This window comes from Nomascus leucogenys, chromosome 9 (genome assembly GCF_006542625.1).
Source record: "Nomascus leucogenys isolate Asia chromosome 9, Asia_NLE_v1, whole genome shotgun sequence".
In the NCBI taxonomy this organism is placed as follows: Eukaryota; Metazoa; Chordata; class Mammalia; order Primates; family Hylobatidae; genus Nomascus; species Nomascus leucogenys.
The window spans coordinates 34,617,649-34,644,323 of NC_044389.1; the positions used below are offsets into that span (position 1 = coordinate 34,617,649).

The 26,675-nt window shown below is 38.8% G+C and overlaps 2 protein-coding genes across 7 annotated transcripts in view; one reads left to right on the forward strand and one right to left on the reverse strand.

The window, feature by feature from the left end:
• Positions 1-26,675, reverse strand: part of TUT4 (terminal uridylyl transferase 4) — a 133,234-nt gene that overhangs the window by 76,185 nt on the left and 30,374 nt on the right. For all 6 annotated transcript variants that reach the window (XM_030818813.1, XM_030818810.1, XM_030818809.1 and 3 more), the window contains exons 3-4: positions 18,368-18,531; positions 11,823-11,939 (exon numbers count right to left, since the gene is read on the reverse strand). In XM_030818813.1, coding sequence (XP_030674673.1) covers positions 11,823-11,939; positions 18,368-18,531 — 281 coding nt within the window. The remainder of the gene's footprint in view (positions 1-11,822; positions 11,940-18,367; positions 18,532-26,675) is intronic.
• Positions 9,120-9,926, forward strand: LOC100599925 (non-histone chromosomal protein HMG-14). The gene has a single exon (XM_004088954.3). It carries the CDS (start codon positions 9,278-9,280, stop codon positions 9,578-9,580), a length of 303 nt encoding a protein of 100 aa, XP_004089002.1. The 5' UTR covers positions 9,120-9,277; the 3' UTR covers positions 9,581-9,926.

Here is a 26,675-nt window from a genome sequence, read left to right on the forward strand (position 1 = left end):
GAAATATAAACATTAATCCTAAATTTACACGGACTCTCAAAGGACCCCAAATAGCCAAAACGATCCTGACAAAGAACAAAGCTGGAGGAGTCACACTTACTGGCTGCAAAACATACTACAAAGCTATAGTAATCAAAACAACATGGCCAGGCCAGGTAGCCCACAGCTGTAATTCCAGCAACTTGGGAAGCCGAGGCAGGCGGATTGCTTGAGGTCAGGAGTTCGAGACCAGACAGGCCGACATGGAGAAACCCCATCTCTACTAAAAATACAAAAATTAGCCGGCCATGGTGGCACACAACGGTAATCCCAGCTACTCAGGAGGCTGAGACAGGAGAACTGCTTGAACCCAGAGGCAGAGGTTACAGTGAGCCGAGATCGTGCCATTGTACTCCAGCCTGGGCAACAGAGCAAGACTCTATCTCAAAACACAAAACAAAACAAAACAAAACAAAACAGTATGTGTACTAGCATAAAGACAGACATGGCTGGGCACAGTGGCTCATGCCAGTAATCCTAGCACTCTAGGAGGCTGAAGTGGGAGGATCACTTGAGCCCAAGAGTTTGAGACCTGCCTAGGCAACATGGTGAAACCCCGTTTCTACAAAAAATACAAAAATTAGCCTGGCATGGTGGTGCCTGCCTGCAGTCCCACCTACTCAGGAGGCTGAGGTGAAGATGGCTTGAGCCCCGGAGGTGGAGGTTGCAGTGAGCTGAGATTGCACCACTGCACTCCAGCTTGAGTGACAAACAAGACCTTGCTTCAAAAAAATAAAATAAAAATACAGACAGACATATAGACCAATGGAATCAAACAGAGAGCCCAGGCCAGGCGTGGTGGCTCACGCCTATAAGCACTTTGGGAGGCAGAGGTGGGCGGATCACTTGAGGTCAGGAGTTTAAGACCAGCCTGGCCAACATGATGAAACCCTGTCTCTACTAAAAAAAACAAAAATAAATAAATATATATATATATATTAGCTGGGTGCGGTGGTGCATGCCTGTCTGTAATCCCAGCTACTTGGGAGGCTGAGGCAGGAGAATTGCTTGAACCAGGGAGGTGGAGGTTGCAGTGAGCTGAAATCATGCCACTACACTCCAGCCTGGGCAACAGAGCTAGACTCTGCTCAAAAAAAAAGAACAGAGAGCCCAGAAATAAACCCTGGCATGTATGGTCTAATTATTTTTGACAAGGGTGCCAAGAGCACTCAATAGGGAAAGGACAGTTTTTTCAACAAATGTTGCTGGGAAAACTGAATATCTACAAGTAAAAGAATGAAGCTGGACTCTGACCTTAGATCATACACAAAAATTAACTCAAAATGGATCAAAGATCTAAATGTCAGAAACTAAAACTAGGCCAGGTATAGTGGCTCACAGTTGTAATACTTTGGGAGGCCAAGGCAGGAGGATTGCTGAAGCCAAGGAATTTGAGATTAGCCTGGGCAACACAGTTGAGACTCCACCTCTACAAAAATAAAAAATTAGGCCAGGCACGGTGGCTCACGCCTGTAATCCCAGCACTTTGGGAGGCTGAGGCGGGTGGATCACCTGAGTTCAGGAATTCAAGACCAGCCTGACCAACATGGTGAAACTCCGTCTCTAATAAATACAAAAAATTAGCCGGGCATGGTGACAGATGCCTGTAATCCCAGCTACTTGGGAGATTGAGGCAGGAGAACTGCTTGAACTCAGGAGGCAGAGGTTGCAATGAGCCGAGATTGTGCCATTGCACTCCAGCCTCGGCAACAAGAATGAAATTCTGTCTCAAAAAAATAAAAATAAATAAAAAATTAGCTGGGCATGGTGGCACATGCTTGTGGTCCCAGCTACTTGGAAGGCTGAGGCAGGAGGATCACTTGAGCGCAGGAGGTAGAGGCTACAGTGAGCCATGACTGTACTCCAGCCTGGGCAACAAAGAGAGACCTCATTTCAAAAACAAAAAAAAGAAAAGAAAGATACTAAAACCTACACTTATAGCTGTAAAACCATAACTAAGAAATGTGAAATCATAAAACTCCTAGAAAAAAACAGAAGGGAAAAGTTTCATGACATTGGATTTGGCAATGATTTCTTGAATATGACACAAAAGACATAGGCAACAAAAGTAAAAGCAGATAAATTAGACTGGACGAAATTTAGAACTTCTGTTCATCAAAAGACACTATTGACAGAGTAAAAAGACAACCCACAAAATGGAAGAACATATTTGCAATCAAGTATCTGATAAGGGATTAATATCTAGAATATATAAATAATCCCTTAAACTCAACAATAAGAAAACAAACAACCCAATTCAAAAGTGAACAAAGGATTTGAATAGACATTTCTCCAAAGATATACAAATGCCAAATAAGTACATGAAAAGATGCTAAATATCACTAATCATTAGAGAAATGCAAATCAAAAGCACAATGAAATACCACTTCATATCCATCAGGATTGCTGAGGGTGGGGGGGATGGGGGGCAGAAAACAAGAGTTGGTGTGAATGTGGAGAAATTGGAACCCTTGTGCATTGCTGGTAAAGATGTACAATGATGTAGCCACTGTGGAAAACAGCATGACAATCCCAAAAAACTAAACATGGATTTACCATTTGACCCAGCAATTCCAATTCCGGGTATATACAAAAAATAAATGAAAAAAGGAACTCAAATAGGTATTTGTACATCGATGTTCACAGCAACATTATTCACAACAGCCAAATGGTGGAAACAACCCAAATGTCTATCCATGGATGAAATGATTCACAAAACATGGCATATAGATACGATGGAATATTATTCAACCTCAAAAAGGAAAGACATTCTGATAGATGCTACAACACGGTTGACCTGAAGACATGCTAAGTGAAATAACACTAAAGGATAAATAATGTATGATTCCATTTATATGGGGTACCTATTATAGACAAGCAAATAGAAACAGAAAATAGAATGGTGGTTACTACGGGCTGCAGGGAGAGGCGAATGGGGAGTTATTGCTTAATGGATACAGAGTTTCAGTATAGAATGATGAAAAAGTTCTGAATGAAGGTAGACAGTGGAGATGACTGAAAAACAATGTAAATGTAGTTAATGTCACTAAACTGTACACTTAAAAATGGTTAAAATGGTAAATTTTATCTTATATATATTTTACCACAATAAAAAATTTCAAAAAAAAAAAAACCTTCAATGTGCCAATAAGACAATGCAACATTTTCTCAACATGGAATATAAAGCGTTTTGGTCTCAATTTGCATTTCTAGGCCTTCCTCCAACCATTCCCTCCACCCTCTCCAATATTTTTGACAGACATCCACATTTAAACAGTCACCAGTCTCCAAATACTCTATGTGCCATTGGGCCTCCATGCCTTTAAATCATTTCGTCCCCTATGTGTATCCACCTGGTAAAACTAATCATCCTTCAAGGTATAGCTTAAAAGTCAAATATTCAGCGAACCCTTCTTAATATCTTTCTTTTCCAACATAATGAAATGCTCCATTTAAATCGTGATCAATACTATCACCTGTGCTCTGAATTCCATCCTTCTTTACCTACTCAGTAATAATCTCCTTCTCCTTATTTTAAACATTACACAATCTACTAGTCTGTGTTTTCAGCCCTCTTTTTTTTTTTTTTTTTTTTTTTTTGAGACGGGATCTCACTCTGCCACTCAGGTTGGCGTGCAATTGAGTAATCTCTGCTCACTGCAATCTCCACCTCCCAGATACAAGTGCTCCTCCACCTAAGCCTCTCAAGTAGCTGGGATCACAGGCACGTGCCACCACGCCCAGCTAATTTTTTGTATTTTTGGTAGAGATGGAGTTTCACTATGTTGCCCAGGCTGGTCTCAAACTCCTGAGCTCAGGAGATCCACCTTCCTCGGCCTCCCAAAGTACTAGGATTACAGGTGTGAGCCACCAAGCCCAGCACATTAAGAACAGCAACAACTATCATTTATTGAGTACCTACTATGGACCTGGCACCTTGCCAAGTGCTTTACAGATGTTATGTCATTTAATTCTCACAATATCACTCCCCAGATAGATACTACCAAAACCATTTTATACATAAGAATACTGAGGCTTACAGATGTTAAATATCGTCCTACAACTACAAAGTGGAACTGAGAATTAAATCTAGTTCTAACTCCAACACGTATGCTCTTTCCACTCCATTTAAATCATTAATCAACAAATATTTATGGAACAACTATATGCCAGGTACTGTGCTAAGATGGGAAAAAAATAATGCATATATTCCCAGCCCTCATGGAGCTGGGAAAGAAAGATTAAATGATTATTTAAATTAAAAAATTAAAACTGCGATGAGAATTTTACTCTGCCAAATTAAAAGAAAAAAAAAACTGTGTGCCACTCTAGCTACTACCAATCTTCCTTTCTTTTCTGCACCATTAAGTTTCCTGAAAGTTGAGTCTACTCTCCTTTTATTTCCTTATCCCTTCTCACTCAAAACTATGTCTTTTTTAGTTCTAAAGCAGAAGCTGTTCTTCCCAGGATTATCAAAACCTCCTTAGTTGCCAAATCTGACATTTTAAATTTTTATTTATTTTTTAATTGACAGGATTTTGCTACATGGCCCAGTATGGACCCAAACCCCTGGGCTCAAGCAATCCTCCCACCTCAGCATCCTGAGTAGCTGAGACTACAGGCACCAAATCAGACATTTTTAAGCTTTTAGATTATTTTTATCTATATTATCACATTTTCAACTAACATCTTGAAACTTTCTTTTAGCTTCTCTAACACCTTTCTCTCTCTACTTTTCCTATTATTCTACTCATTCACCAATCTATTCACTGTTCTTCCTCTACTAGTCCCTTAAATGTTTGTATTCCGTGACATTCTGTCCTTATTCATTTGGTGACCTCATCCACAACTATGATTTCAACTGCTGAAGTTTACCAAACCTTAATCTCCAACTGCTAATATAAGTTCCAGATCCTTATATTCAAATGACTGTGGGACATCTCTACTTGAAATGTTCCGTAAGTGTCTCAAACTCAGAATGTTATGAAACATTTTTTATTTCTGCTAAGTAAATGGCACCACAATCTATGATAACATCTCAAATCAGCTATCTTATGATCATTCAAGACATCCTAGGCCTCTACTCCCACAATTCTACATCCTGAATCTCTCTTAAAACTCAACTCCATTCTCACTAACTACTACTTCAGGTCAGTGTTCATCACAGCTTAATTAGATTATTATGAAAGGCTAACTGGTCTCCCCAAACAGACCCTTCTCAGGCTTCTTTCACAGAGGCCAGGGTGAGTGACCTTGCAGAAATACATGCTATGGCCAGGCGCAGTGTTTCACACCTGTAATCCCAGCACTTTGAGAGGCTGAGGTGGGCGGATCATGAGGTCAGGAGTTTGAGATCAGCCTGGCCAACATGGTGAAACCCCGTCTCTACTACAAATACAAAAATTGGCCAGGCGTGGTGGCATGCACTTGTAATCCCAGCTACTCGGGAGGCTGAGGCAGAAGAACTGCTTGAACCCAGGAGGCGGAGGTTGCAGTGAGATGAGAGAGCGCCACTGCACTTCAGTCTGGGCAATAGAGCAAGACTCTTTCAAAAAAAAAAAACAAACATGTTATTAAACTCCATAATGCTCAAAATCAAATCCAAATACTCTAACACAGAACACAAATGCAAAATCAAAACTATCTATCAAGCAATAACTCCCCATTTTCCCCTCCTCCAAGCCTATGGCAAGCACTATTGTGTCTCTGATTCTGACTACTCTAAAAACCTCATATAAGTGGAATCATACACTATTTTTCGTTTTCTAAAAGGCTTATTTAACCTAGCATAATTTCCCAAGGTTCATCCATGTTGTTGCATATTGCAGAATTTCCATCCTTTTTAAGGCTGAGTAATATTCCATTGTATGAATACCACACATTTTGCTTATCTATTCATCCATCAATGGATATCTGAATTGCTTCCACATACTAGCTATTGTGAATAATGTTGCCATGAACCTGGGTGTATAAATATCTCTTTGAAACCCTGCTTTCAATTCTTTTACGTATATACCCAGAAGTGAAATTACTGGATCATACTGTAGTTCTATTTTTAATTTGTTGAAGAACCACTGTACTCTTCCGTGGCAGCTACACTACTTTCATACCTGTCTTTTTTCCTAATCTTGGGGGGACACCATTCAGTCTTTCACACTTAAGTATGATGATAACTGTTAGTTTTTTGTGATTTTTTTTTTTAACAGGGTCTCATTATATTGCCCAGGCTGATCCAAACTCCTAGGTTCAAACAACCAAAGGAGCTGGGACTAACATACCCAGCTTTGTAGATGTGTTTATCATGTTATAGAAGTCGTCTTCTACTCCTAGTTTGCTTAGACTTTTTTTTTTTTTTTTTTTTTTGAGACAGAGTATCACTCTGCCACCCAGGCTGGAGTGCAGTGGCGCCATCTTAGCTCACTGTAACCTCCACCTCTGGGGTTCAAGCGATTCTCCTGCCTTAGCCTCTCGAGTAGCTGGAATTACAGGTGCAGGTCACCAAGCCTGGCTAATGTTCGTATTTTTAGTGGAGAGGGCATTTCACCACATTGGCCAGGCTGGTCTCGAATTCCCAACCTCAAGTGATCTGCCTGCCTCAGCCTCCCAAAGTGCTGGGATTACAGGCATGATCCACCGCACCCGGCCGTGCTTAGACTTTTTATCAAAGCATTTTTGAAAACACTTTTTCAGCATCTACTGAGATAATCACATAGTTTTCTCTGTTTGCTAACATGGTAAATTACAATGAGCGGGGTTTTTTTTTGTTTTTGTTGTTTTTTGAGATGAAGTCTTGCTCTGTTGCCCAGGCTGAAGTGCAGTGGCACGATCTGAGCTTACTGCAACCTCAACTTCCTGGGTTTAGCCTCCCAAGCAGCTGGGATTTCAGGCATGAGCCACCATGCCCGACTAATTTTTGTATTTTTAGTAGAGACGGGGTTTCACCATGTTGGCCAGGCTGGTCTCAAACTCCTAACCTCAGGTGATCCACCTTCCTCAGCCTCCCAAAGTGCTGGGATTACAGGCGTGAGCCACTGCGCCTGGCCAATGAGCGATTTTTTAATGTAAAACTAACATTGCACTCCTGGAATAAAGCCCCACTTGATCATGACATATTCATTCCTTTAATATGCTGTTGGATTCAATTGGCTAAAGTTATATTTAGAATTTTTGCGTCTATGTTCATGAGGAGTTTTGGTCTAAAGTTTTCTTTCTTTTTTTTCTCCCATCGGAGTCAAGTTAAGAATAAAGTTTTCCTTTATTGTAATATATGTCTCTGGTTTGAATATCAGAGTTATGTGGACCTCATACTCAGACTGAACTGGGAAGTATTTCTCCTCTTCAGTGTTCTGGAAAAATCTGTATAGAACAAGTACATGTATATTGATCAATTATCCCAGAGCTCATTGACTTTTTTCTTTTTTCTTTTTGTTTAATTTTTTCTTTCTGTGTTTCACTCCGGTGGTTTCCACTGCTATATCTTCAAGAGTTCACTAACCTTTTCTTTTGCAATGTTTGATGTACTATTATTCCTACCCAATATAGTTTTAATCTTAGATGCTGTAGTTTTCATTTCTAAAGGTCCTGTTCATATCTTTTTTATATTTTCCATGTCTCTACTTCATCTCTGGAACATCAAGAATACAGTTATATTAACTGTCTTACTGTCCTCTGCTAATCCTAACAAAGGCGTCAGTTCAAGGTCAGTTATTATAGCTGACTTTTCTCTTCATCATGATTTGTATTTTCCTGCCTCTTTGCATGCCTGATAATCTTTGACTAAATGCCACATTATGTGAACTTTTTTCAGTGATGAGTATTTTTGTATTTCTGTAATATTCCTAAGCTTTGTTCTGTAATGACATTAAACACTTGGAAACCATTTATCATTTTGAATCTTGCCTTTAAAATATTTTATGTAGGACCAGACCACATTTAATTTAGGGCTAAATATCCCCACTACTGAAACAAGAGTCTTCTGAGTACTCTACCCAGTGTCCCATGAAGCATGAGGCTTTCCAGTCTGGACAGGAAGAAGTCCTGTGTGAGCACCAATCACTGGTCTAATCTCCTCTGACAGTTCTTTCCCTGGGTTCAGGAAGCTTTTTCATATGCATGCACCAAACAGCATTGTGCTGAATACTTGAAGAGGATCATCCACAGTTCTCTGGATTTCTTTTTGTGCAGTTTTCTCATTTTAGTTACACTGTCCTGTGAATTCTAGCTATCTTGGACTTAGTGCACTCTAAGGTCCCTCTCTTCAACTGTGAGAGTCCACTGGGTTCCCTTCCCTTTGGTGCAACCTAGAAACTCTCAAGCTGGAGCCAACATTGGGCTCAGGCCATTTGTTTTTCATTCATTGACTCTCCTTTGTCGCCTGAAAACCACTGCTTCATATTTCTGTATTTTTTTTTTTTTTGTCATTTCAAGGGAAAAGTAAATCCACTGTTACTCTAACTTCACCAAAAGTATAAGTCCTATATGGCTGCATTCAAGTTTACTTTCTTTTTGTTCGTTTCTGTAATGTTCTAAAGTTTCCCTATACGGGCTGAGCATCCCTAATCTGAAAATCCAAAATGTGAAATGCTCCAAAATCTGAAACTTTTTGAACACCAACATGATGCTCAAAGGAAATGCTCATTAAAGTATAATGCGAATATTCCAAAATCTGAAAAAATCCAAAGTACTTTGGTCCCAAGCATTTAGGATAAGGTATACTCAATCTGTAATGTGTATAGGTATAGTTTTCCTTTTTTTTTTTTTTTTTTTTTTTGTGATAGAGTCTCACTCCCTTGCCCAGACTAAAGTGAAGTGGTGTGATCTTGGCTCACTGCAGCCTCCACCTCATGAGTTCAAACAATTCTCATACCTCAGCCTCCCAAGAAGCTGGGATTACAGGCACATGCCACCATGCCCAGCTAAATTTTATGTATTTTTAGTAGAAACAGGGTTTCGCCACGTTGCCCAGGCTGGTCTCAAACTCCTGGGCTCAAGCAATTCACCTGCCTCAGCCTCCCAAAGTGCTGGGATTACAGACTTTAGCCACTGCACCCAGCCTAGGTATGATTTTCTTTTTAAGTTTCTTGCTTGCCCAGGTGAAACCCCGTCTCTATTAAAAATACAAAAATCGAGCAGCTCGGGCGGCGGGAGGAGTGGCAGCGGCCAGGCAGCCCAGTTTCGCGAAGGCTCTTGGCGGGCCGCGACCCGCAGGCACCCAACACGCGCCTTCCCCGCCGCCAGGATGCCCAAGAGGAAGGTCAGTTCCGCCGAAGGCGCCGCCAAGGAAGAGCCCAAGAGGAGATCAGCACGGTTGTCAGCTAAACCTCCTGCAAAAGTGGAAGCAAAGCCGAAAAAGGCAGCAGCGAAGGATAAATCTTCAGACAAAAAAGTGCAAACAAAAGGGAAAAGGGGAGCAAAGGGAAAACAGGCCGAAGTGGTTAACCAAGAAACTAAAGAAGATTTACCTGCAGAAAACGGGGAAATGAAAACTGAGGAGAGTCCAGCCTCTGATGAAGCAGGAGAGAAAGAAGCCAAGTCTGATTAATACCATATACCATGTCTTATCAGTGGTCCCTGTCTCCCTTCTTGTACAATCCAGAGGAATATTTTTATATCAACTATTTTGTAAACGCAAGTTTTTTAGTAGCTCTAGAAACATTTTTAAGAAGGAGGGAATCCCACCTCATCCCATTTTTTAAGTGTAAATGCTTTTTTTTAAGAGGTGAAATCATTTGCTGGTTGTTTATTTTTTGGTACAACCAGAAAATAGTGTGGGATGTTGAATTATGGGAGGCTCTGGCTGTCTCGGATGTTAGCTTAACATTCTGTAGATGGGGAGTTAGTTTTTATATCCTATAATACAAAGCATATTAAATGGCAATATGGAGTCAGTCCCGCATTTAATGTCTTGAACATTTTAAATTACTTCTATTCCCATGTTGTTTTTTAGTAGAATTGTTTCCTAAAGAAAACCACTCTTTGATCATGGCTCTCCCTGCCAGAATTATGTGCACTCTGTAACATCTTTGGTTGTGGTAGTCCTGTTTTCCTAGTAACTTTGTTACTGTGCTGTGAAAGATTACAAATTTGAATATGTAGTTTACGTGCTATTGAGTTGTGAACTGGTGGGCTGTATGTAACAGCTGACCAACATGTGAAGATACCGGTACTTGATAGCCTCTTAAGGAAAATTTGCTTCCAAATTTTAAGCTGGAAAGTCACTGGAATAACTTTAAAAAAGAATTACAATACACGGCTTTTTAGAATTTCATTACCTATGTTAAGATTTGTGTACAAATTGAAATGTCTGCACTGATCCTCAACCAATAAAATCTCAATTATGAAAAAAATAAATAAATAAAAATACAAAAATCAGCCAGGCATGGTATGCCTGTAATCCTAGCTACCTGGGAGGCTAAGGCAGGGTAATTGCTTAAACCTGGGAGGCAGAGGTTACAGTGAGCCAAGATTGCGCCACTGAACTCCAGCCTGGAAGACAGAGTGAGACTCTGTCTCCTAAAAAAAAAAAAAAAAAGGTTTCTTGCTTGCAAGCCTGAGCTTCCTGGAACTAATGATAGGCATCTTCTGACATTTCTGGAAAATTCCTAATTATTATCACCTAAACTATTCCCTTGTCCCTGTTCTATCTGCTTCAGTTCATTTATTTTTTTCAAGAAAACTATGTTGAGCACCTACTGTTGTCAGACGCTGTCCTAAGCAACTCAGAAACAAAAATAACTAAATATGCCTTCTAGAACACTGCATACTGAAGTCTAGAAGGGAAGAGAAGGTAGACAGCCAGAATACAATGTGTTACATTTTCGGATCAAAATATGTGAAAGTTGTTATGGGGGCACAGAGAAGGAGTATCCAACCCAGACTTGCTGAGAGGGTCAGGCAGAATATTTCTTAAAGAAGATATATGAGCTAAGACTTAGAGATAAGTAAGAGGTTACACAGTATTATTATTGCTGTTGTAACTTTAAAAAGAAAAAATTAAATAGCTAATTTACTAATACATTTTTAAAAGAACTCTTATTCATATCTATGTCTATGGGATATTTCAATAGAAATAACTAAAAAATTACAAATTACCAAAGCCTATAAGTTTCTTAATGGCCTGCACTTCTCCAGCTTCACATCACACCATTTTCTCCCAGCTCTCTTTGTTCCAGTCATACTAGACTTAAAGTTACTCATATGCCATGCCTTTTCCTGCCTAAAGACTTTTAATTCATGCTGCTTTTTGTGTAAAATGCTCTCCCACTTACCCTTCTAGGCCACTCACCTTTTTGCCATTTAAACTACTACTTCATTCAAATGTCACTTTCTCAGAGAAACCTCCCCTGTTCTAGATCAAGTAAAATATCCTCGTACACCTCCTTAGCACAACCTTCCCCCTCTAACGAGACTCACTATATTTAAATCTTTATTCAACGCATGCCCTCATCAATTCTTAGAAAATCTGAGGGCAGGAACCACAACTATCTTACTCACCACTGCCTAGAACTAGCACACAAGAACTCAATAAACATCAGTTGGATGGACTAATTGTACCTAACAGCTCTAAACTTAGGAATCAACATTCTACAGGATGAGCAAACTGGTCTCAACAAGGTTCCTTCCTGATTATCTCAGATAAGGAAGGCAACAATAGCTTCCAAAGCTATCACTTCAGTTACTAATATAATAGTGGACAAATATTTCATTTTTAGTTTCACAAATAAAAAATATTCGATATGGTTTTACAACTTGAAAAATAAATAAATTTTTTAAAAAGAACTTACCAAAATATTTTTCTTATGTCGTTTCTCCTTTATATGTTTATGAGCCCCCTGGATATTTTCAATGTGAATTAAGCAAAGTTTGCATAGATACCGACAATTGGTATACTCTGGTGATCGCTGAAGAGACAAATTTAAAAAATGCACTTTACTCAGAAAACAGAGGAGTAAACTATTGACTATATAAGTGAATAATACAATTATGTAAGTAGACAGAAATAAGCACTGAAGGTTTTTTCTTTATCCTTTCCTTCTTCTAAAGTAATAGTTTTTAATAAACTTATATACCAAAGAGATAGTAGTCCTCTTTCAAAATAGTTATCATAGAAGATTACATACTAACTTTAATACAATATCTAACAATATCACGGTAATGCTAAATTATGTTTAATATTCACCTACTATCATCTTTAGAATCCAATGTAAGAAAAGCAGTCGGGCCGAGTGTGGTGGCTATGCCTGTAATCCCAGCACTTTGGGAGGACAAGGCTGGCAGATCACTTGAGCTCAGGAGTTGAAGACCAGCCTGGACAACATGGAGAAACCCATTCTCTACTAAAAATACAAAATTTAGCCGTGCATGGTGGCGCAGGCTTGTAATCCCAGCTACTCTGGTGGCTGAGGTGGAAGAATTGTCTCAGCCTGGGAGGCAGAGGTTGCAGCAGTGAGCCAAGATCACATCACTGCACTCAAGCCTGGGCAACAGAGCAAGACTTCGTCTTAACAAAAAAAGTGGTCTTGCTATTTAGTCTTATTCCAATGTTTTCCCCAAAACTGATTTCAAACTTAACTTGCAGCCATTTTGATTACTATAAAAAAATAAAATCTGCCCTCCAATTGGGGATTTCAAAAAAATGGGCCACAAATACGTAAGAAATTTCAAAAGTTGAGTTCAAAAAACACTCCAGTCACAGTATCATGGGGATAAATGAACAACCTCTTGAGGTCACTACTGAAGGGAATAACAATTCTAACACACTAAACTATCAGTCACAGAACGTCACTCACACTTCGTGTATGTATTCTCAAAATACTAATAAAACTTAGTAATTACTGAATACCTGTTATGTGCCAGGCACTATGCTAGGTGTTCGATATACAATTTGTCATTTTAATTCCCCTAATCATCCGATTAAATTGGCATTATTTTCATCTTACAGATGTGAAAACAAAAGCCCATAGAACCTGCACCCTTTACAAGGATACAGCAGTATTAAGTGGAAGACACTGAATTTAAATTCCTGTACACCTGAATCTGAAGTCAACATTCTACACAGATGACACAATAAAAAATTACAAACACACAATAAATACACGTGGAATTTCAAAAGTTTCTAATGCCTTACACTGAAACTTTAGCAATGCTTAGTTTTTATTTCAGATTGATTTACGATATTCAACAGGCTTCAGCTTCTGACAAAAAGATTCTTTCACCTCAGAAAATTACATAATTTCTTTTAAATGAGAAACTTGCTCCAAATTTAGCAACGATCCTGCTACAGACTAAAAATAAATATGGCCATCCCTTATAGAGTATTAACCTTTCAACAACCCTATCAGAACTCCCCATTTTATTGGCAAACTAAATCTCAGGGATTAAATAATTTGCCCAAGGCAACAAGTAAATAAGAAAAGTTGGCTCAATCTAGTTATTTCAATTCTCTAGCATAAAAATGCTGTCAAATCAGTTCCTATTGGAGAATGAATTAAGTCCTCAAAGAAAACGCTACTTCTTAGTTTCAAAACAACTACTTCTTTACTCGCCAAATATATTCTGAGCTCATATTACACAGCAAACATTTTTCTAGGAGCTGGGGATAAGAGCAGTAAATAAAATAGAAATCCCTGTCTATATGAATTTACATTACAGTGTAAGGAGACAGGTAATAAACAAATGCACAAATATGCCTGGGGTTGGGGGAGTTACTGTTTTTTAAAAGTAGAGACATCACTTAAGACCTTATTGATAAAGTAACTTTAAGGAAGTGAAGGATTAAGCTGTGTGGATATCTGAAAAGGCACATTTCAAGCAGAGGGAAAAGTGAATGCCAAGGCCCTGAGGCAGGAAGGTACCTAAAATATTTGAGAAACTACAAAAAAGTTAGCACAACTGGAACAGAGAGCTAATAGGGGACAGATCACAAAATCCCTTGTGAAGACTCTGGCTTTTATTCTAAGTATGAGGGAAAGCCATTGAAGGTTTATAAGCAGAGAATTACAAGATCTAATTTATATTTTAAAAGGATCATTTGCTTTCTATATTGAGAATAGAAGCAGGAAAAGGCTATTGCAGTTAACAGCATAATTCAATAATCCAAAAAAGAGATTATGTTGGCTTAGTTCAAGGTGAGAGTGGTGAAGGTGGTAAAAAGGGTTCCTTTCAGGAGTTGAAAGCATATATACAGAATACCTAAAGCCCTGTGTACTGATGAGGTCACCAAGGAAGTCATGAAATCAATCATATAAACTTTTCAATTGTAAAATGTTAACAGACCAAAGACAAGTCTACCAAGAAAATCTTGGTATTACACTGAATGGGGAGTCAGAAGGCCTTGGAGGACGTCTCAACTGACCTTGGATAAAGCTGTATCACTGCAGCCTGATTCTACCTCCTTATTTATAATAGAAAACTGCCCCACCTGGTTAAAATAATTCAGTTCTACAAGTAGCTCATCTTTATTTCTTACTACATACCAGGACTTGTGCTAAAAACTTTACTTGTATTATCTTATTTAATCCTCATAATAGTCCTATGAGCTAGGTGTTATAATTGTTATCAATCCCATTTTACTGATGAGTAAACTGATGTTTAAAGAATTTAAATAATTTATCCAAGGTTATACAACCAATAAGTGGCAGAGCTAGACCCAATGACTCCAAAATCCATGCACTTGACCACTGTGCACAGTCTAATTACCAACCAACCACTTCGTGCAAGGCACGTATTGGTCACAATATCAAATCAGACAAAACTGCTATTATCATAAACTTTCTAGTTTCACAGAAAAAAATACATAAAAAAAAGTTAAACACTTTTTATTATATTTTATTTTACTATTAAATAAACCAACTAGTAAATCTTTACCTTTCTGCAAACAAGCTAGAACAAAGATTTCTGGGTATTTCCAACTCAATATTTAACATTCAACCATAGGAAAATTTACCCTTCTGATCTAATGATTTGGACTTATTTCTTCTTTGGTACAGAGCAAAAATCTACAGTCTACATCTTTACTCCTCAATTAGATAATCTACGGAAACACTGAACCAAAGGACATGAAGAAATTAAAAAAAAAAAAAAAACCTGGGAATATTCTTAATGAGTGTCTAAATTTGGTAAAGAAAAATGTTAAGAGGACAAGCCAGTTGCGGTAGCGCATGCCTGTAGTCCCAGCTACCTGGGAGGCTGAGGCATGAGAATCACTTGAACCCAGAAGGCAGAGGTTGCAATGAGCCGAGATCGTGCCACTGCACTCCAGCTTGGGAGATAGAATGAGACCCTGTCTCAAAAAAAAAAAAAAATGTACAATGAATTTGCCTGAGCACCGTGGCTCACACCTGAAAACTCAGCACGTTGGGAGGCCGAGACCAGTATGGGCAACCTGGCAAAACACCATCTCTAAAAAAATACAAAAAACTAGCAGGCTTGGTGGCACATGCCTGTAGTCCCAAGCTACTCGGGAGGCTGAGGTACCTGAGCCTGGGAGGTCAAGGCTGCAATGAGCCATTATTGAACCACTGCAATTCAGCCTGAGCAACCAGAATGAGACCCTGTCTCAAAAAAAAAAAAAAGACCCTGTCTCAAAAACAAAACAAAAAAAGAGTACAATGAATTGTACCAAGTTCAGGAGGCCATTTAAAAAAAAAAAAAAGAGTACAATGAATTGAAAATAAGTTTGGAGGGCATGAGAAATAAAGAGGTAGAAAGGAAAGGGATTACAAATATCTACGCTGGTACTGGCACAGTAACTTTACAACATTACTGACTATAAATTGAACAATAAATAAAAGGTTTTCCAATGCTTCCAAGCTTTACTTTCACCCCAGGCCATTTTTCCTACTACCATCAAATACCTATTCCATCCTAACTTCTTCCTTCTTTCAATAACAACTGACCTTTCCTGCTTCATTCCTATGTAACTTCCCAACCAGTTCTCTGCTTATTTTTCTTGAAAATACATCTTTTCGTATTTCCTTCATACATGCAATTTACCTACACCATCCTTCTCCTACCTACCTGGTCATTTCCTAGCCATTTCTTGAGAGACAGCTCCAATGTCACCTTTTTTAAAGCATTCTCCAAACTGATGCCTCTATACTCACGACTTAAGTTGGTCACTCTTTTGTCTATGATACCATTTTCAAAAAATACTGTTATTATCACTATTATTTGCTTATGTGTCTTTTTCTAGTGAACTCCTAGAAAAGCAATCATGTTTTTTAAAACGTCAGGTACTAGATCATGGAACATAAAAGGCACTCAATATTTATTCTCACAATGGACAAAATTATAACACCTAGCACATAGGGCTATTACGAGGATTAAATAACACAAGTAAAGTTTTTGGCACAAAATCTGCTATGTATTAAGTACTAAATAAAGATGAACAGAATTGAATTATTTTACCAGGTAGGTCAATCTTTATTATATTATAAATAAGGAGATAGAATCAGGTTCCAGTGACAGAGATTTATCCAAGGTCAGTTGAGATGTCATCCAGAAATTTACTAATTCCAGAGGAAAAGTGAAAGAACTAAGTAAAGACAGAACTAAGTAAAAGGCCGGGCACGGTGGCTTCCACCTGTAATCCCAGCACTTTGGGAGGCCAGGGTGGGTGGATCACTTGAGGTCAGGAATTCGAGACCAGACTGGCCAATATAGTGAAACCCCGTCTCTACTAAAAATGCAAGAATTAGCCAGGCATGGTGGCGCACAATTGTAATACCAGCTACTCAAGAGGCTGAGGCAGGAGAATCGCTTGAACCCAGGAGGTGGAGGTTGCAGTAAGCTGAGATCATGCCAATGTACTCCAACCTGGGCGACAGAGCAAGACTCTGTCTCAAAAACAAATAAACAAACAAACAAAAGTAAAAGAGCAAATTGCAAAAAAGACTTCCTTTTAACTAGGATCTTGTAATACTAACTATACAACCCAAACTCTCTCTCGTGTATTATGATCCTCTACTCCTTGATATTCCTTTCTCTTTTCATGTGGCGACTACTCTGCTGTAAGTTCTAATAATAACCCAGGATTGTCTTGTTCAATCTAGGTATAATTTCATTTTTCTAAACTATACAAAATCATATCATTTCTTTCCTTATTTATCAAGAATGATGACCTATTTCCTTGTAAGCACATTTACAAATAATGCAAGTATCTATTTGTTAATAGTTTGATTTGTGATTTTTTTTTTTTTTTTTTTTTGAGACGGAGTCTTGCTCTGTCGCCCCGGCTGTTGTGCAGTGGCACAAGCTTGGCCCACTGCAACCTCTGCCTCCTGGGTTCAAGCAATTCTCCTGCCTCAGCCTCCCAAGTAGCTGGGACTACAGGTACCGACTACCACACCTCGCTAATTTTTGTATTTTTAGTAGAGACGGGGTTTCACCATGTTGGTCAGGCTGGTCTCGAATTCCTGACCTCAAGCAATCTGCCTGCCTCGGCTTCCCAAAATGCTGGGATTACAGGCTTGAGCCACTGGGCCTGGCCGTGATTTGTGATTCTTTCCTTCAAAATCTAGCAGTGTTTTTATTGAGGCCAGGAATGTGTATTTCTAGGTTAAGAAATTAATACACAGGAATAAGATACCAATGGCTAGGATAGTTCCTATTACATAGTTAATGTTCAATAAATATAGGAAAAGAGAAAAATGAGGAAGTATAGTGTGTTGTATAGTGTTTGCTATTTTATTTCCATCTATCTGAATGGACTTTTAACTTCTAATGGGAAGAAACTGCCATTTTCACCAATACATCCCCAGTGCCTATCATAATACCTGGCACAAAACAAGTGCTCAGTATCTATTTGATGAGTGACTAAATCAGAGGTCAGCAAGCTTCTTCTATAAAGGGGCAAATAAATATTTTGATAGACATTTTATGCTTTGGCAAAGACTAAATATTTTATGCTTTTCAAGCCATATAAGCTCTGTGACAACTACTCAACTCAAATTTCCTATCATAGCATGAAAGTAGCCATAGACAATATGTAAACAAATAGGCATGGCTATATTCCAATAAAATGTTTACCAAAAACGGTGGGGAGACTAGGTGTATTTTAACACATTCAAAAACAAAAACAAGGGGTAGACCATAGTCTGCCAACCCTTGGGATGAATGAAGTCAGACTCACAGATAGTAAGTAACTGCTGAAAAAGAGAGGCAAGGAAGAAAAGAGGGAAAGAAGAAGAAAGGTAGAGAAGAGGGAAGTAAGGAAAGATGAATGCTACCCCTGTCTTATGAATAAAAGAAAAATAAAAAGAGCTGTACTTGGGGAAAACAATTATGAAACACACATTTCCCCCCAAATAACTAAAACAACATAGTATACTTTTTCAAGTCGAAAGATGTGATCTCTTTCTAAGCGTTCTTCTGCTTGTTTCAACCCCAGCCTCTGCTCAGGTGTCAATGTAGATTCATCTATCACAGTGGCATTTTCTAAATAGTCCATCTCTGAAGAATTTTCTTTATTAGATTCATCATTCTTCATTTTACCTAGAAAAGAAAGCAATCACTCAGTTATCATCAGAACTGGTAAATTTTTAAATTTTTTAATGGAAAACAGACATTAAAGTTATACACAGAAAAATATTATTTCCTTATATTTTCCTTAGGAAAGTATACAAGTTGGTATGCATATATAAAATATAGGTAAGAGATAGACATGGTATCAAAAGTCACAAAGAAAAACCTTTATGGGTCAAATGACTAGCTTGTTCTTCCAACCTATCCATCAAGAGATACATAACTGAGACTTACATTACACAAAGCTAACTATACAAAGCTAATATAACATAATCATCTTGTAGAATCTCTGAAGTCAATCTGATAAAAAAAAACTGTTTGGAGTCCCACTCAAAGAAGATTAGTCACTGAACTAAATTCACTAGCAATTAAAACAACATATGTATACTCCAGACCACAAACCCACACAAGGCTCCTTCTTCTTTCCTTCCACAGAACTCCTGGATATCTCCACTACATCAATGATTTTCCTTTGCTTCTCTGCCTCCTAACTAGATTGTAATCTCTCTGAGGCATAGACGATGTTTTCACCTTTGCATCTGCAGCATCTAGCAGTATGTATCTAACCTACAGTAGGTTCTCCCACCAGCGCGATTTTTAAAATATAAACCAAATCACCTTATTCTCTTGCTTAAAACACATAAATGGCTTTTGTAGAGTTCAGAATAAATTTTTTTTTTTTTTTTTTTTTTTTTTTGAGACAGAGTCTCGCTCTGTCGCCCAGGCTGGAGTGCAGTGGCGCAATCTCGGCTCACTGCAAGCTCCGCCTCCTGGGTTCACGCCATTCTCCTGCCTCAGCCTCTCCGAGTAGCTGGGACTACAGGCGCCCGCCACCACGCCCGGCTAATTTTTTTGTATTTTTAGTAGAGACAGGGTTTCACCGTGGTCTCGATCTCCTGACCTCGTGATCCGCCCGCCTCGGCCTCCCAAAGTGCTGGGATTACAAGCGTGAGCCACCGCACCCGGCCCAGAATAAAGTTTTAACTCCCTAGCATATTACGCACAGTCCCTTGACCTCATGAAGGCAGTAAACAGAATAATTCCAAGTTGTAATAAATGTTACAAAGGAAAAAAGCAAGGAACTAAGAGGGAGACCAACTCTAGATATGGGAGCCAGAGAAGGCTTCTCTGAGGAGGTATCATTTAAGACAAAACCTAAAGAAAAAAATCTAGCTAACTTACCTGTAACTCTAACCTCAGATCTTGTCACGACACTTTTCGCTTCATATTAAATGTGCTAGAATTAATCACCAAAGCTGCTTCAAGTCTCAATGTCTTTACATATGCTACTCCCTCCTCCACTGATACTCTCCCATTAAATTAATATTTACCTGTCCTTCAAAATTCAGCTTAAGCACCACTTGTTTCCATAAGCCAGTCTGACATTCTCTTGTTCTATTACCCTCTATTATCTCACATTTACCGAGTAATGGAATTTGTATTCATTTATCTGTCTCCTATATTAGATGATGGATTTCTTGATGCTAATGACCGGGGTCTTACTTTTACCTTCAGATTTTAATACAATGCCTAGATCCGAGCTAATGCTCTGTATCATGTTGAATAAATAAATGAATCTGGATGTATCTACAAGTATTTTGAAAAAGAAATGCTCATAGATCATCAACAAATCTCTCCATTCTGTCCTCAAAAGCCAATTGCATGGCATCTAGAGGAACCCTGACAGTCAAGCCTACCTTTTGATAGCACTAATTTTCTGAACAAAGAAATGGTATGCCTCTGGAGATGGTGCATTTCCTACCATAAGAGCACAGGAGTTTCTAGACTAGGAAGGCAAACTCAGATAAGGATGTTATAAAAAGGACTCAAACATGAGAAGTATGGCTAGGTTACGTAAGTGTTTCTTAAATTACAGTTGGAGGAACATTGATGCACTATAAGCAACTTGCACTTACGTCCTAATATTTGGAAAAATGATTTAGTTTTTTAGTAACCATTTTATTATGGAAATGTAAAAGAAAAGATGAAATCCTAGTATTATTTCTACTTTTCATGAAAAAGGATAGTAAGAAGACAATATAATAATGTAACCTTCTTCTCTTTTCCATATGTATAACTGGCCTTGTGTGACAAGGTAACCAACATCAGCAAATCTTGTGAAAGTATCGTTTCTGCTAACATAAAGAATTAGAGAAAGCTGCCTTTCTTTAAAAGTCAGAAATATATGAAATTATTTAATTTTCTGGAATCAACATATAAAACAAAATAATATCAGGCAGAACATCCTAAATTGTGTTCCAAAAACAATAGTTCATTACATGTTAATACTCTCACAAAACAAGAATTGAAAACCTGTATCCACACAAAAACTTGTACATGAATGTTCACAGAATATTCACAATAGCCAAAGGTGGAAACAATCCAAAAACCCATTTCTGATGAATGGATAAACAAAATGAGGCATATGTATACAATGGAATATTATTCAGGTGTCATAGTCAGCTCAGGCTGCCACAACAAAATACTACAGACTGGGTGGCTTAAACAACAGAAATTTATTTTCTCACAGTTCGGGAGACTGGAAAGTCAAAGGTCAAGGTGTTGGCAGGGTCACTGTCTGGTGAGGGCTCTCTCCTGGGTTGCAAACAGCCACCTTCTTGCTGTGTGTTCACATGGCCTTTCCTTATAGGAGAGAGGTTTTCTCTTCTCCTTTTTTATAAGGCCAGATTAGGACCTCACCATTATGACCCCATTTAACCTTAATTACCACCTAAGGGACTGTAAACTAGTTCAACCATTGTGGAAGTCAGTGTGGCGATTCCTCAGGGATCTACAACTAGAAATACCATTTGACCCAGCCATCCCATTACTGGGTATATACCCAAAGGACTATAAATCATGCTGCTATAAAGACACATGCACACGTATGTTTATTGCAGCACTATTCACAATAGCAAAGAGTTGGAACCAACCCAAATGTCCAACAACGATGGACTGAATTAAGAAAATGTGGCACATATACACCATGGAATACTATGCAGCCATAAAAAATTATGAGTTCATGTCCTTTGTAGGGACATGGATGAAACTGGAAAACATCATTCTCAGTAAACTATCGCTAGGACAAAAAACCAAACACTGTATGTTCTCACTCACAGGTGGGAATTGAACAATGAGAACTCATGGACACAGGAAGGGGAACATCACACTCCGGGGACTGTTGTGGGGTTGGGGGAGGGGGGAGGGACAGCATTAGGAGATATAACTAATGCTAAATGACGAGTTAATGGGTGCAGGAAATCAACATGGCACATGGATACATATGTAACAAACCTGCACATTGTGCACATGTACCCTAAAACCTAAAGTATAATTTAAAAAAAAAAAAAAAAAAAAGAGAAAGAGAAAGAAAATATAAAGTTTTTTTTCTAAGTTGTAAAAAGAAAAAAAAAATTACCACCTAAAAGCCCTGTATCCAAATACAATTACGTTGGAGGTTAGGGCCTCAAAATATGAATTTGGGAGGGGACATAATCTAGTCCATAACAACAGCCATAAAAAGGAATGAGGTACTGATACACGTTACAACATGGATAAACCTTAAAAACATGACATTAAATGAAAGCCAGACACAGAAGACCACATATTGTATGATTTCATTTCTATGAAATATTTAGAATAGGCAAATACATAGAAATAGAAAGTGTATTAGTAGTTGCCAGAGGCTGGGGAAAGTGGGGAATGGGGAGTAACTCTTAATGGGCATGAGGTTTCCTTCTAGGATGATGAAATTAGACAGTAGTTATGACTGTGCAACACTGTGAATGTACTTAGTGCCACTGAATTGTATACTTTAAAATGGTTAAGATGGTAAATCTTATATATATTTATCACAAAAAAATTTATAGAGTTAGCATACAACTAGCAATTCCTTTTTTAAATATATATACAGAAAAAATGAAAACATACATCCACACAAAAACTTTTACACAAATGTTCAGAACAGCATTATTCAGAATAATCAAAAGATAGAAACAATCCAAATATCCATCAACTGATGAATGGACAAACAAAATGTAATATAACCATATAATGGAACACTATTTGGCAATAAAAGGGAATGACATACTAATACATGCCATAACATGAATTAACTTTGAAAAAAATATGCTAAGCCAAATAAGGCAGGCACAACAGGCCACATATTGTATTATTTCATTTATATAAAATAGGCACATCTAAAGAGAAAGAAAGTATATTCATGGGGAGGAGGAAGGGGTAATGAATAGTGACTGCTAATGGGTATGGAGTTTCTTTGTGGAGTGATGAAAATGTTCAGAATTAGATAGTGACGGCAGCACAACTTTGTGAATATAATAAAAACTACTGAATAATTAATACTTAGATTTTTAGTAAAATATTCCTTTTTTTTTTTTTGAGACGGAGTTTCGCTCTTGTTGTCCAGACTGGAGTGCAGTGGCGCAATCTCAGCTCACTGCAACCTCTGCCTCCCAGGTTCAAGCGATTCTTCCGCCTCAGCCTCCCAAGAAGCTGGGATTACAGCCATGCGCCACCTATGCCCAGCTAATTTTGTATTTTTAGTAGAGACGGGGTTTCGCCATGTTGGCCAAGCTAGTTTCGAACCCCTGACCACAGGTGATCTGCTCGCCTTGGCCTCCCAAAGTGCTGGGATTACAGGCGCAAGCCACTGCACCCAGCCTTGAATACTTAGATTTTTTAAATAGAAAAACTGACCCAACAGCAAGACAGAAGTATATACTTTAAAAGGATGAATTTTATGACATATAAATCCCAGCTACCTGGGAGGCTGAGGCAGGAGAATTGCTTGAACCCGGGAGGCGGAGGTTGAAGTGAGCTGAGATCGCGCCACTGCACTCCAGCCTGGGCATCAGAGTGAGACCCTATCTCAAACAAAAAAAAAAAAAAAGAAGGCAAAGGAAGTTTAAGAGAGCTAGCTATATGGACATTTGGGGAATGAGTGTTTGACGCAGAGGAAAAAGCAAATGCAAAGTTCCTCATATGGATATCTATCTTCTCAGTTGAGGAAATTCAAGAAAACCATGCGGATGGAGCAGAGAGAAAGGGTGAGAAGTAAACAAATGAGGGCAAGGCAGAGAAATAGGGGAGTGTCACAGATCGTGTAAGGCTCTACAGCCACTGTAAGAACACTAGCTTTTACTCTGATGGATGGGAAGCCACTGAAACGCTGTAAATACTAGTAATGTGATCTGCCTCATTTTAACAGGATCATTCTGCTTACTATACTGAAAACACAATGAAGGGTGATGTAAGTGAAAGTAAGATGAGTTGGTGCATGCTGCTTGAAAGCATTATCTTGACCAGCAGCATCAGCATCACTTGGGAGCTTATTAGAAATCCAATTTATCAGGCCTTATCCTAGGCTTTCTGAATCAAAACACACTGGAAATGAGGCCCAAGACTCTGCATTTTAATATGAATCCCAAACAATTCATATACATATTAAAGTTTGAGAAACCCAGATCAAGAATACTTTCTCCTCAAATATTCATCTGGCTCATTCACCTCTTTCCTTCAAGTATTTGCTCTACTGTCACTTTCTCATTGACACTTTAACTCCACCAATACCAATAGTAGCATCATTCCCTATATCGTTCCTATTTCATTTTTCTCAAAGGATTTAAAACCACCTTACTTAACTTACTCTATATATATACTTTTTTCTTTTTTTTTTTGAGATGGAGTTTCGCTCTTGTTGCCCAAGCTGGGGTGCAATGGCGCAATCTCAGCTCACTGCAACCTCCAGGCAATTCTTCTGCCTCAGCCTCCTGAGTAGCTGGTGTTACAGGCACACGCCACCATGCCTGGCTAATTTTTTGTATTTTTAGTAGAAACGGGGTTTCACCATGTTAGCCAGGCTATTCTTGAACTCCTGACCTCAGGTGATCCGCCTGCCTCGGCCTCCCAAAGTGCTGGGATTATAGGTGTGAGCCACTGTGCCCGGACAACTTACTACCTATTTTTCTTATTTATTGTGTGTTATCTGTTTCATCCCACTAGAATATTAACTCCGTAAGGGTGGAATTATCGGTTCCATCACTTCTATATTCCTAATGACTAGTTCACTGCCTGGCATGTAGTGGACACCAAAAGACGAAATTTTATTGAATGAATGAATAAATGACAAAAAGAAAAATGATGCGCCAGGTGGGAGCTAAAGTTAGGCCTAATGGAGAAGACTGAGATCAATCAAATTTCTATATAACCTATCAAGTCCAAATAGATAATGATCTAGCCATGTATGGTAGCTCATGCCTATAATCCCAGCACTTTGGGAGGCCGAGGCAGGCAGATGGCTTGAGGTCAGGAGTTCGAGACCAGCCTGGCTAACATGGTGAAACCCCGTCTTTACTAAAAATACAAAAATTAGCCCAGTGTGGTGGTACATGCCTGTAGTCCCAGCTACTCGGGAGGCTGAAGGACAAGAATCACTTAAGCCCGGAGGTGGAAGTTACAGTGAGCTGTGATCGTGCCACTGCACTCCAGCCTGGGCGACAGAGCGACTCTGTTTCAAAAAAAAAAAGACGGCTGGGCGCAGTGGCTCACACCTGTAATCCCAGCACTTTGGGAGGCCAAGGCGGGTGGATCACAAGGTCAGGAGTTCGAGACCAGCCTGATCAACATGGTGTAACCCCATTTCTACTAAAAATACAAAAATTAGCCAGGTGTGGTGGCATGCGCCTGTAATCCCAGCTACTCAGGAGGCTGAGGCAGGAGAATCACTTGAACCCAGGAGATGGAGGTTGCAGTGAGCCAAGAGCATACCACTGCACTCCAGTCAGGGCAAAAGAGCAAGACTCTGTCTCCAAAAAAAAAGATAATGATCTAGATGTAAGGGTTTTACTGTATTTATTTCACCGAGAATCAATCTAATAAGAAATCATTAATTCAAATATTATTAATTTGGATGTTTTCATATGGGGAAAAAAAGAAGTGCTAAACAATTACATATAAACATGACTTCAAGGCAAATATTATACATATCATATTATACATGAATTTAAAGAGAATTCTTTAAAACATGAGAAGCACTTACTTACAAAAAATGACTGTATACTACAAATCATTTTTATTAATTTGTTAAACCAAGTTTCCCAAAAGAACCTCTACTTGGTCCACTAGCTTCCTTAAGCTAGCTTCCTGAAACTAGTTCAACTCATTCTCCATGTTAACAAGTAAAAAAAGTAAAAACTGCATTTAATTGGAGTAATATAATAAGTGATAATCATTGCCATTGCATGCCCACTGTGTCTGGTACTACATGAAACCCTCTACTGGATTATTTCACATAATCTTTATAACATAGGCAGCAGCATCTCCACTTTTTTAAAAATGAGAAAATATATTTTTCAGTGATAAGCAGTTTATTGAAGGTTACAAAGTTACTAAGAAGCTGGAATTCAAAACCCATGCAATTTCACTCCAGAGCCCATATTCTTAACTATCTCTCTATGTCATCTCAATTATTTTGTTGGCTTTAAAAGAAAATAATCTTTGGCCAGGGCAGTGGCTCATGCCTGTAATCCCAGCACTTTGGGAGGCTGAGGCAGGCGGATCACCTGAGGTCAGCAGTCTGAGATCAGCCTGGCCAACATGGCAAAACCCCATCTCCACTACAAACACAAAAATTAGCTGGGTGTGGTGGCAGGCGCCTGCAGTCCCAGCTACTTGGGAGGCTGAGGTAGAAGAATCACTTGAACTCAGAGGCAGAGGTTGCAGTGAGCCGAGATCACACCACTGCACTCCACCCTGGACGACAGAGTCAAACTGTCTCAAAAAATAAATAATCTTTAAATCAAGCTTTTCACCAATTCAGATAACAAGACCCTTAACTAAGTGATCTTTTTTTTTTTTTTTTTTTTTTTTTTTTGAGACAGAGTCTCACTCTGTCATCCAGGCTGGAGTGCAGTGGCGCGATCCTTGCTCACTGCAACCTCCATCTCCTTGGTTCAGGCAATTCTCCTGCCTCAGCCTCCCAAGTAGCTGAGATTACAGGCATGTGCCACCACACCTGGCTGATTTTTGTATTTTTAGTAGAGATGGGATTTCACCATCTTGGCAAGGCTGGTCTTGACCTCCTGACCTCAGGTGAT